This window comes from Triticum urartu, chromosome 4A (assembly GCF_056163025.1).
Source record: "Triticum urartu cultivar PI428250 chromosome 4A, HENAU_Tu73, whole genome shotgun sequence".
In the NCBI taxonomy this organism is placed as follows: Eukaryota; Viridiplantae; Streptophyta; class Magnoliopsida; order Poales; family Poaceae; genus Triticum; species Triticum urartu.
In genome coordinates, this window is record NC_141876.1 from 12,398,182 (window position 1) to 12,410,439 (window position 12,258).

General features: G+C 44.4%; 1 protein-coding gene and 2 non-coding genes across 4 annotated transcripts; 1 reads left to right on the top strand and 2 right to left on the bottom strand.

The window, feature by feature from the left end:
* The first annotated feature begins 574 nt into the window (after positions 1-574).
* On the top strand, positions 575-2,905 carry LOC125553409 (transcription factor NAI1). 2 transcript variants are annotated; one of them, XM_048717194.2, is made up of 4 exons: positions 575-704; positions 861-1,481; positions 1,575-1,985; positions 2,538-2,905. In XM_048717194.2, exons 2-4 carry the CDS (start codon positions 888-890, stop codon positions 2,610-2,612), a joined length of 1,080 nt encoding a protein of 359 aa, XP_048573151.1. In that variant the 5' UTR covers positions 575-704; positions 861-887; the 3' UTR covers positions 2,613-2,905. The 2 variants fall into 2 exon arrangements, with proteins under 2 accessions (XP_048573151.1, XP_087373601.1); XM_087517475.1 differs by lacking the exon at positions 2,538-2,905 and having other exon boundaries at positions 1,575-2,520.
* Positions 2,906-10,230: 7,325 nt separating this feature from the next.
* On the bottom strand, positions 10,231-10,304 carry TRNAT-AGU (transfer RNA threonine (anticodon AGU)). Its single transcript has one exon. It is a non-coding gene; the product is annotated as a tRNA-Thr (tRNA).
* A 1,725-nt stretch (positions 10,305-12,029) lies between these two features.
* TRNAT-AGU (transfer RNA threonine (anticodon AGU)) lies at positions 12,030-12,103 on the bottom strand. Its single transcript has one exon. It is a non-coding gene; the product is annotated as a tRNA-Thr (tRNA).
* Positions 12,104-12,258: the final 155 nt, after the last annotated feature.

The window sequence follows — 12,258 nt, forward strand, 5'->3', positions numbered from 1 at the left end:
GGGATCAAATCATATGTTTTAATATGTGTGTTGCATCAAGGCGGAGTATTCTTTAAATCCATAGCCTACCGATGTTTGTGGTGAATTCGTCAATCTCCATGAGAAAGTACCTTGTCCACATGTCCTATTGATGAAAATAGCTACCGAATTTTTTATAACTTTTTTGCGGGTAAAATTAACAACATGTATGCGAACCAACCTGTGATTGGATGGTTAGAGGGACTATGATATTCCCAGCCCATTAGGGTTCAAATCCCGATGCTCGCATTTATTTCTGGATTTATTTCAGGATTTCCGGCGATGCGCATTCAGTGGGAGGAGACGTTCCCGTCAATGACAAGGTGCCTACGGTGACTTTGTAAATTTCAAGATGATATGCCGGCTCAGTCTTTCGAAGGTGTTCATAGGGGTGAGTGTATGCGCGTGTATATGAGCGTTTGTGTCTGTACTGATATTAAAAAAAAATTAACAACATGTATGCAAATTAGATAAGACGTGGCGATGACCTGGCTCTACCACGACCTGCTGGAGCTATCTATAAATGTGACACGCCATAACATACATCCATGGAGAACGGCATAAAAGCGTGAGGCTGGATTGGGACAGGACGCGCCCAAATCTCAGCTGATTCGGATGGCTTGCTCTTGCTACGTCTCCATGCAATCATTTGCTCGCAGCCGGGCTCCCCGTCTTCTTCTCGCGAGGTAATTGTCTGCGGTTGCCGCTCCGTCGTCTTCTTGCACCGCCCTCCCCTGCCTTTTGAGCTCGCAGCAAGTGGCCGCCGGTCGCGTCCGGCTACCCCTAGATAAATAGAGCTGTCCAAGCTCTGCATTTTCATGTGATTTCTTTGGTGCGCGCAGCTCCTTCAGGTGCTAGCTACAAGCAGTATGTATCATCTGGAGACCATGGACGACTCCAGCTTGTTCATGCAGTGGGCCGTGGACACGCTGCAGCACGAGCACCCGCCGCTCGCCGCTGCCTACGCCGCCGGCGACAACTTCCCATCACTGGAAGAGCTCCGCCGCTCGGCGTTGCAGCACGGCACGGCTCCGGCGGGAATGGCGGTGCAAGATGGCCACCGTCACTTAGCCACCGATAGCTGGAGCTCTGGCGACAGCGGCCATGAAAACACGTCTGCCGCGGTCGTGGAGAACGACGCCAACTGCGCGACGACCTGCAGCGTCGGCAGCAGCAACAACTACCTGCCCATGAGCTGGAACTTCACCTCGGCCGTGGCGCAGCCGAGCAACGAGGCGGCGCCAAGCCCCGCCACCGCTCCCTCAGCTAGAGCGCTCGACGGCCCCGGCGTGGTGGAGCAGGCCCACGTGTCGCCGCCGTCGAGGAGAGCCTCCGCCAAGAGCGCCGCCAGGGCCGGGCACGCGCCGTACGCGCAGGACCACATCATGGCGGAGCGGAAGCGCCGGGAGAAGATCAACCGGCGGTTCATCGAGCTCTCCACCGTCATCCCCGGCCTCAAGAAGGTCCGCGTCCGCGCCTCTTCTTCCACATCCATACAGTATCCAACAAGGGAAATTTGTCAACTGATTCATTGGCCAACTAATTAACTCGCTCAGATGGACAAGGCGACGATCCTGTCGGACGCCGTGAGGTACGTCAAGGAGCAGCAGGAGAAGCTCAGGGCGCTCGAGGACCGCAACCGCAGGAGCGCCGCCGTCGACTCGGTGGTGCTCGTCAAGAAGTCGCGCGCCGCCGTGCCGGAAGACGATGACGTCGGCGGCTGCTGCCCGTCACCATCTGCAGGGGCGGTAGCCGGAAGCACGACGGCGACGACGACCGGGAGCGCGCTGCCGGAGATCGAGGCGAGGATCTCGGAGAGCGACGTGATGGTGAGGATCCACTGCGAGGACGCCAAGGGGGTGCTCGTCAGGCTGCTCGCCGAGGTGGAGGGGCTACACCTGAGCATCACCCACGCCAATGCCATCCCGTTCCCCGCTTGCACTCTGATCATAACAGTTACTGCAAAGGCAAGTTACTCCCAACAATCTGCTGCCCACGAGGAAATTTCGTTCTACCGTTGCGGCTTCGATTACATCGTCTTTGGACAGAAGTTCTTTTACTGTATTTTACACAATTCTCTACCAGCAATTGTTTCACTGAGTTTCTAGTGAGTGTTCTGTATTTTCTGCTTGTTTTTTTCTGGGACGCCGATAAATCCCAAGCATTCGAGATTTGCCGATTGCAAATGAAATGTTTTCTATGACAATTGATATACGCGAGGGGTGACAAATTTAGTTGACAAACACGGCAATTCCGAACGCTCGGGATTTATCATTTTGTTTTTCTTTCATGGTTTGTACTCCTAGACTGACATTGTGGTTTCAGTTAAATAAAATAGGAGAAGCAAAGCATGTTTTTTTTGTGTGGCAAAAGCAAAGCATGTTTTTTTTGCGGCAAAAGCAAATCATGTTTATCCTTACATTAAACAAATAGTTGTGGTTGAAATGCAACAGAACTGAACTGAGAAAACTTTATTTGGACACCAACTGACGGATGGAACGACATTGTTATCTTGTCAGGTGGACGACGGCTTCAGCGTCACGGCGGAGGACATTGTTGGCAAGCTAGAGGCGGCGTTGCCTGCAGCCACGTGATAGGGGCTCCGGGAGAGGTCAAGGTGCAAGACACACGAAGCGCTTCGTTCAAACATGCTGGAAGAGTGTCCGTCACGGCAAATTTCGTGCAGAGATCACGGCAAATTTCGTGCAGGGATCACGGCAAAACTGTCTCGCCATGCAAATAAATTACTTCTCGTCACGCGCGCATGATGCAACGAGTGCATCAGGCCATAGAATAATGAGAAAAGTGTGTTTTTGTTCCGACAAGTTCCCAAAAGTATAGACTTTGCCCCTCAAGATATCTTGATAGACATTTGGTCCTTCATCAAGTCTCGAAACAGGATAAATTTCGTCCAAAACCATATTTTGAACATGTTGACCGGATATGACCACCACGTAATCTGCTCTTGGTGAACAGAATCTGAATTGTTTTGGTATCCGATATCTTCAAGTGTGCAAGGTGCGTGCAAAATCTCATGGTCTTTGGACACTCGAGGACCTCATGGCAAAAAGATCTAGTCTAGATGAAGAATAAATTCAAAAAAATATGGAAAGACAGAAAAAAGAAAACATCTTAATAATTTTTGCATTCAAGATGCTCCAATGCACATTTCCTCGTGTTTGGAAATTCGAGAAGCTAGTGGCAAAAAAGAGAGCAAATTTGAGCCAACTTTTTTTTGCTAGAGCTCCTTGAATATTTGACAACAAAAAATTGCACGGGCATAGCACACCTAGTATCTTGGGTTCCAAAATGTTTTAGATTTTCTTAAAAATGGTTTGCATTTTTTAAAATTCACTGTTCACCTAAGTAGATTTATTGTTTTTTGGCCATGAGCTCCTTGAGTTTCCAGACACTACGAAATTTTGCACACACCTTGCCCAACCGTATTAGATGCCAAAAAAATAGATTTTTGTATTTTCTTATCTATTTTCTTTTCAAATTTACTCTTCATCAAGGGCAGATTACGTGGCGGTCAAACTGGCCACATGGTCAAAATCTGGTTTTGGATGAAACTTACCTGGTTTTTCGACTTCCTTCCCACACTGGCGGTCAGGCTTTGGAGCAAATTTCATACTCGATATTTCCGGCCTACAAAATTGAAGGCTACGAGGTCGTTGATGAAGCGAGCTCCATAAAGTATGGCGATCGGAAGCCATTGCGCTAAAGTATAATTTTAGACCGACATCATCATATTAATGGTTATTATGGTGATGTGATGGGCAAGCATGCCAAGCGTGCCGGTGACCGACGTGAATCTCGATTTGAATGTGATGTATTATGTCGGAACAGAAGCATACACAGTATGTGTACTTGCACACCGCTCAAATAATTGATCGCTTGGACGAAAATGACCGGTTATACGGAGTATAATATACACCTGCAAGTTGCGAGTTTCCATGCAAGTTGATCGCATGCTTAATTCAAGCAAGGACGGAACAAATACACTTTTGTTTGCTATGCGAGCGGCTTGTGTATCATCCACGTCGGCTAGCTAGACTTGATTAACGCTAAATTCAGATTGATCAGTACTCCCTTCGTCCCATAATATAAGAACGTTTTTAATATTGCTGTAATGTTAAAAACGTTCTTATATTTTGGGACAGAGGGAGTACTAATTGTGATCGGTTAGTGATTTGATGTTGTGTCTCGGCTTTTTACTGAGAGGGGATGTAAGTTGGCACGTGCTGTATCCGTATGCATCATCTCCTGCTACTGACATATCTTACCAAACCACGGAATATGCATGTTTTAGTATGCATGAGCTTACGTATAACTACGCGCCCTCTCCAAGTTGATTGGACACGCAAAGATATGACACCCCAATCCGATAATGGGTATACTGAGTTCTGTACGACCATATTTATAACAATAGTAACCCCGCAAAAAATTATAACATGGTATACGCAGATCAGGGAAAGGCGAGTAGGTAGAGTTTACCGGGTAGAGAAAAGTAATACTCAAAAGGGTATCTTAGGGCATCTCCAACGACCACCCGTAATTTTCCTCCTGCATCCATCCACGCACAGGGAGGACCAGTCCGCGGATCGAATGTTGGAGGGTCGTCATCCAACACTAGCCGCATACATTTCAAAAAAAAAATCAACAAACCGGATGAAATTGCAAAGTCGACGGATTTCATATAAACATGACGGGTTTCATACAAACCGGACGAAAACGGTTACATTTTAAACATATTTTCAACTAAAAACAAACCGGACTACGGCAGGTCTCCAACGTCGTCTCCATGACCGGCAGCGGTGAGCACCGAAGGTATAAGCTTCAACGCAAAGGAAGGCTCGCTTTCCCACCGCTCATCGGAGTGGAACCGTCGCCTGATGCTTCTGTCGAAGGGGAAGGGTCCCTACGCTGCACGGACCAAAGTTGGTTCTTGGGTAAGGGGACGTCGGTAGCCGGCGAGAAGGCAAGACACCGGTTGTGTACGCCGGCGGTGCCTCGACGGTGGCCTTCCTGGGACCCAAGCAATGGCGGCCTCCCGTGTTCTACTATTTCTCGATGATGGCGGCGAACACGGACGCGCTGGCCAGTGACTCGTCGACCTCTGCGCACCTAGATTATGTCCCTGCCTGCATGGCGCGGCCGCAAACACGGGAGACGCGGGACGACGGCAGCGAACGATGCTCGTACCGCCGTGCTAGCGTGGAGCAACTCGCCACTCCTCCTCGAGCTGGCCTGTAGCTACGAGTTGCTGAACCACGCGCCGACTTGGGGCGGCAACTGGCTCCATTAGACTAGGCGAGGGAGGTAGAGCAGCGAGTTTCCTCACTCGTATCCGGCAGGCTCGGCGGGCCATCCAGCCGGCTTTTATGCCGGAGAGCTACTCTTCATGCTCGTCAGAAGCCATTGAAAGAGTGAAGAAAATGATGGAAGGAGAAGATGGGGAGCGGCGAACTTGATGGTACGATTTTTGTCCGGCGTTTGACCTCGTTTAAATGGAGGGCTAAAGGAAGAAGCTTGCCCGGCGTTGCGTTTGCGTTTAATGCTGGCCCGATCGTAAACGGACGCGTAACCAGAGTAGGTTCCTCAGCTTTTACACGGGTTTAACAAAAATGTTTCAATGCGGTGATGAGACGATGGTCAGTCGAGCATGCAGCTGCGATGCGCGTGCAGCAGCGATGCCCTCGGCCAACACACCGCTCCAGTGACGGAGACAGTGAGAGGTCGGTCCTCACGGAGCATAGACAAATGTACACTTTCGAAAGTCCAGCATAGACAAATGATTCTCCAATCCCGAACGAGCAAATGTACGTAGTATACAACCCTGTGCATGCGTGTAATGAGGTAAATAATGGTGATGCGATGGGCAAAGGTAGCGTGCCGGTGACCGACGCGAATCTCGGCGCCACATCTTGAATGCAGGGTGTTGTGTCGGAGCAGAAGCATGCATGCACGGTGTGTGTAGTACTTGCACAGGCTCAAGATAATAATAATTGATCTGCAGATCGCTCGTACTCTACTTGCACAGCTCAAGATATAGTACTCCATATAGCAAGGACATGCACTACAAATACACTTTTGTTTGTTATGCATGCGAGCGGCCGTGCATCATACACGTCGACTAGCTAGACTTGATTAGTCCTAGATTGAGATTGATTAGTACTAAACGATATTTCTGCATTGCTAGTCAGATGCATCTTGGTACATCTCTCGGTTTTTCTAACTGAGAGAGGGTGTCAGTTGCACATACTGTATCCATCCGTATGTATGCATCATCTCCGGCCCGGCTGTGTAGGGACTGACATATCTTGTTCTTACCAAACGAAGAACTGGTGTGTGTTTATGATGCATGAGCTTACGTAACTACGCACTCTAAGAACTGGTGTGTGTTTATGATGCATGAGCTTACGTAAATATACTATATAACAATAGTACGCGAATCAGGGAGCACATTTGAGTGTAGTTGGTAGAGCCAGTGGCGGAGCTAGATGCAGACTACGTCTGGGGCTGTGCTATGTTGAGTGATAAACTTCTATGGTTTTCTATGCTTTGTATGAAGAAATTATAAAGGAAGTTGTTTCTAGGCCTGGGGCTATAGCCCTAACTGTCCCATGCCTGTCTCCGTCACTGGGTAGAGCTCACCGGAGACCTTTTTCTGCAAGGAAAAGACACTCAAAAGACCTCTTGAATCTGATATTTATCAAGAAAAACAGTGCTTTGTCCGGATGGATGGGAATATAAGCCGGACACGAGTTTCCAGGGCTTTGATTTTTCCGTGAAACTTTATGTAGACAAATAAAATATGAAGACGTATCCGTGCAACCATTTTCAGATTTTTTTTTTAGCATTTAGAATTATGTTTTCTGAAGTGGGTTCATATGTATCCGGTTCATTCATGCACTTTCCTAAAAATATCTCCTTACATTTGCCCTTGTTTTGAGGGAATCTTGTTACATTTCCCTATTCTACACTCTAAGCGATAAACTGCTGCCAAAACGCACACGCAAAAGCGTCAGGGCCCGGCCTGCTTCGCGGGCTACGAGTGTTAGCCGGTTCTGCTGTTCTTTTCCTTTTGCGGTTTTCTCTATTTTCTATCAGGCTTACAACGGTTTCCTAAGGCAAAAATATATATTAAGAAATGAAAACATGTACTATTTGAGGAAATGTTTCTCCCAAAATTTAAAGAGTATTCACTTATTTTAAAAGGTGTTCATTATTTTTGGAAAAAGTTCGCGATTATAAAAAAGGTCGCGAATTTGAGAATTTTTTTTGTGAACTTTAAAATTGTTTGCGAATTCTAACAAATGCTCACAGATTTTTAAAAGCGTTCAATTTTCTAACATGTTCACAATACTTTAAAAATATTTTTGTTTTTAAATGTTCACAAATATTAATTATGTTCATTATTTCGGAAAACAAATATATGGCTTTATAAAAGAAATTAAAACGAAAATACACACTAGCAGAAGGAAATATATGCAATAACATGGTAAGTACACATTGTGATACGATAAGTGCACCGGATAATATTGGAAGCACATGTAGTTGAAAAATTAGAGATGAAATAAGGTTCTCCCTGTGTAGCCCTCGTTTCGATGATGCTTTTAGTGACATCTGAGGGCGTGTGGAGGTTTGTCTCGGGCGGATCTCGCGGGATTCGTTCGGCGTTTGTCTTTGGTAGATCCGCTTGGATCCGATCTCCGTCCGTCTACGTTTGTGTGTCTACAGGTTGGATCATTCCGATCTACGCTTCTCTTCATCGACAGCGGTTGCTGCTTTGGTGTGTTGGTCCTCTAAGGTCTTAGCATGACGACTTTACGACTGTCTATTAAAAAATGTTTGTCTGGCTCCGGTGATGGAGGGCGATGACAGCGCCGCGCCTTTGTCTTGCTCCAGTGCTTGTGATCGTCGCTAGATGGTTTATGGACATGAATGTAATTTCTACTTCTGGCTTTTTATACGACTTTGACAGTTGATGAATAGATCTGAAGTTTTTCTGTAAAAAAATAGACTAAAAAACATGTAGTTAAAAAATACTGAAATCTATATAGGCATGGGATTTAGTTCCTAAGATATCAAAGCGAGGATTACAAGTGTGAAAACGGTTCATAATTCACACGGACGTTTCAAAATATATTGAGCATTCTATTTTACCAACTTGTCGACATTATTCCACATCAGTTAAAGCTTCAGTCCGCGTTGCACCGGCGTCAGTCATATCGACAAACAATACTACTAGTAGAGGTCAGTAAAAACGACTACATGAGGTCATTATGAAGTGTCTAACTGTCTATCAGTGTGAACGCTGAAGAGAAGAAGGAAAAAAGATCAATGGATGCCGCGCGGATTTTGTACTTGCGGCACTTGCAGGCATGCATGCATCCACCGTGAGTGAGTGAAACTAATTAAAATGCAGATGGGAAGGACGTGAAGTTTTTGCACCAGACCTCAAATGAGCTTGGGTGAAAAATAAAATCGATAAATGTCAAAAAACATGATCAAAAAAATCCGAATTTTTTATGGCAAACTTTGACGAATGTCCTACGAGCTCGGAAAGTTTCATCATGAAATTACATTTGTGGAAGTCATGAAGAAAAAAACGATACTCTGAAAATGCTATTTTCAAACTCATTTTGAAGCACTGATTTCCCCCCAACATTTTAGAGTGCGGATTCACTCATTTTGCTCCGTGTATAGTCCATATTGAAATCTTTAAAAGGACTTATATTTAGGAATTAAGGGAGCAGATTTAAGTCTATTTTAAGGAAAAAGGTACCTTTTGCCAACATTTTTGAAATTACTCTCTTCTCCATTTCATATTAGTTGCCGCTGATTTAGTATAAAGTACTTCCGCAAAAAAGGAGTATAAAGTAATCAATCAGCGCTTGGAACTGAAACTTTGACCGGTTTGCCTGCTGGCCGGGCACAAACAGAATCCATCGTACGTACTCTCCCTGCAAGTTGCTACTATAGCGAGGCACTGCACTGCACTCCTTGACTGATGCGCCCGACGTCCGTGTATTCTTACCCACCAACTAGACCGATCTCATTTAGTAGACTAATGAGAACTATTGAGTTGGTACTATGCATTACGCCCATGTTGCTATGCCATCTGTCAGATCTTTCTTGCCATCTTTGGGGGAAGATACTGTGTATGCATCCAGGATCGAGATATCTTACCAGCTGAAGGACGCACACATTTTCTTTGAGCAAAGAAATAGTTCATTTGCATCCCCGAGGCCGAGGGTGGACCGTCCATCTTGACCCTAGGTTAACCCTCGTTTAAGTTGCCGGCATCGTCATTTGATCTGGCATAGGCCGGAGGTGGACTCACTGTGGACACTGCAGAGGCGGTCATGCTAACACCTTTAGCTCCAAGTAACATAAAGTGCTCGACCATTGCTTTATATATGTTGGTAGGAAGTTACGAAATCTTATTCATCATCAATTTTGAATAATTTGCTTTGGAACTTGTGGAAACACAACAAACTTTTTTGGTGTGGGGGAAATAGTTATGCTCATAGAAAACGCAAAATCACTTTGTTTTGCTTTCATTGGGAGTTCAATTAAGAAAAAATATGCTCGTCGAAATGAAAAAAGGTAGATATAGGCCGGAGGTGGACTCACTGTGGACACTGCAGAGGCGGTCATGCTAACACCTTTAGCTCCAAGTAACATAAAGTGCTCGACCATTGCTTTATATATGTTGGTAGGAAGTTACGAAATCTTATTCATCATCAATTTTGAATAATTTGCTTTGGAACTTGTGGAAACACAACAAACTTTTTTGGTGTGGGGGAAATAGTTATGCTCATAGAAAACGCAAAATCACTTTGTTTTGCTTTCATTGGGAGTTCAATTAAGAAAAAATATGCTCGTCGAAATGAAAAAAGGTAGATATAGGCCGGAGGTGGACTCACTGTGGACACTGCAGAGGCGGTCATGCTAACACCTTTAGCTCCAAGTAACATAAAGTGCTCGACCATTGCTTTATATATGTTGGTAGGAAGTTACGAAATCTTATTCATCATCAATTTTGAATAATTTGCTTTGGAACTTGTGGAAACACAACAAACTTTTTTGGTGTGGGGGAAATAGTTATGCTCATAGAAAACGCAAAATCACTTTGTTTTGCTTTCATTGGGAGTTCAATTAAGAAAAAATATGCTCGTCGAAATGAAAAAAGGTAGATATATTTTCTTTCATTGAGAGTTGAACTCAAGACCTCCCGCTTACTAAGCGGGTGCTCTAACCAACTGATCTATGAAAGCTTCTTGCAAATAATTTTATTTGGCGAAACATGTGATCAATTTAGGCAGATACTAACCCCACCCACCCACCCACCCCAAAGTCACCATAGATGTGTTGCTATCGACATAAATGTCATCTCCTATGGAGATAATATCCCAGTTTAATAAGGTCGTCTTATACTAGAGGTAAGTTGAATACATAGCCGTCGTCTTCTTAGGGCGGCGAGGTTATGATTTCTTGTCTTGTGTGCACAACGGCAAGATCTGCCATCAGGTGCTTCGGAACGGTTCAAGGGTTCAACGATGACGCCTGCGATTCTAGGGCGGGTACTGTTCTTAGGGGCACGTGCACGAAGACTTCCCGATTGTCAAGGTCAAGCCGGCTTCAGCATGGGAGCAGCGACAACGGCGTGCCGATGGCTCGTTCTAGTGGCAGTACTGGTCGTTGGATAGTCCAGAGACCTCGACGTAAATTTTATTATGTTTGAGTTGCGTTGTACTTTCGGTGAACCTTTATAATAGACCTGCGTGTTTCGCATGAAAAAAATATATTCTTATTATGGAAAATCACAATATTTCAAGCAGATCCTAGTAGTTGGCATTGTGCTCTATGGGTGTTCTCGCAACAGAGATCACTCGACTTATGTCGTACAGAAGAAAACAATAGTCATTACTCGTGGAAATATGTGAAGTATGTAGGGGGGAAATGCTATGCTCGTATCAAACACCAAAAAAAATTATGTTGGTGGAAAATGCAAAGTCACTTTGATTTGCTTTCATTGAGAGCTCAAAATGGAAAATAAATTTGTTATGCCTCATGGGAAACTTTGGGGATGAAATATTTGTGCTGGTGGAAATGTAAAATCACTTTAATTTGCTTTCATTGAGAGCTCAACATGGGAAAATATGCCCCACTGAAAACTTTGGGGGTTGAAATTTTTATGTTGGTGGAAAATGAAAAATCACTTTGTTTTGCTTTCAGTTAAGAGCTCAACGTGGGAAACAAATTTGTTATGCCTAGTCAAAAACTATTGGGGTGAAATATTTATAATATTTATGTTGTGCAAATGCAAAATCACTTTGATTTGCTTTCATTGAGAGCTTAGTATGGGGGGGGGATGCTATGCTCACTGAAAACTTTGGGGGTGAAATATTTGTGCTGGTGGAAAATGCAAGATCACTTTGATTTGCTTTCATTTGGGGTGAAATATTTATGTTGTGCAAATGCAAAATCACTTTTATTTGCTGCTATGATCATTGAAAACTTTGGGGGTGAAATATTTGTGCTGGTGCAAAATGCAAGATCACTTTGATTTTCTTTCATTTGGGGTGAAATATTTATGTTGTGGAAATGCAAAATCACTTTGATTTGCTGCTATGATCATTGAAAACTTTGGGGGTGAAATATTTGTGCTGGTGGAAAATGCAAGATCATTTTGATTTGCTTTCATTGAGAGCTCAACATGGGGAACAAATAAAAGGAGCAAAAAAAATACAGAAATTGAAAACTTTGGGGGTGAAATATTTGTGCTGGTGCAAAATGCAAGATCACTTTGATTTTCTTTCATTTGGGGTGAAATATTTATGTTGTGGAAATGCAAAATCACTTTGATTTGCTGCTGTGATCATTGAAAACTTTGGGGGTGAAATATTTGTGCTGGTGGAAAATGCAAGATCATTTTGATTTGCTTTCATTGAGAGCTCAACATGGGGAACAAATAAAAGGAGCAAAAAAAATACAAAAATTGCTTTCATTGAGAGTTGAACTCAAGACCTCCCGCTTACTAAACGGGTGCTCTAACCAACTGAGCTATGAAAGCTTCTTGCAAATAATTTTATTTGGCGAAACATGTGATCAATTTAGGCAGATCCTAACCCCACCCCTCCCCCCAAGGTCACGATAGACGTGTTGCTATCGACAGAATGTCATCTCCTATGGACATAATATCTCAGTTTAATAAGGTCCCCTTATACT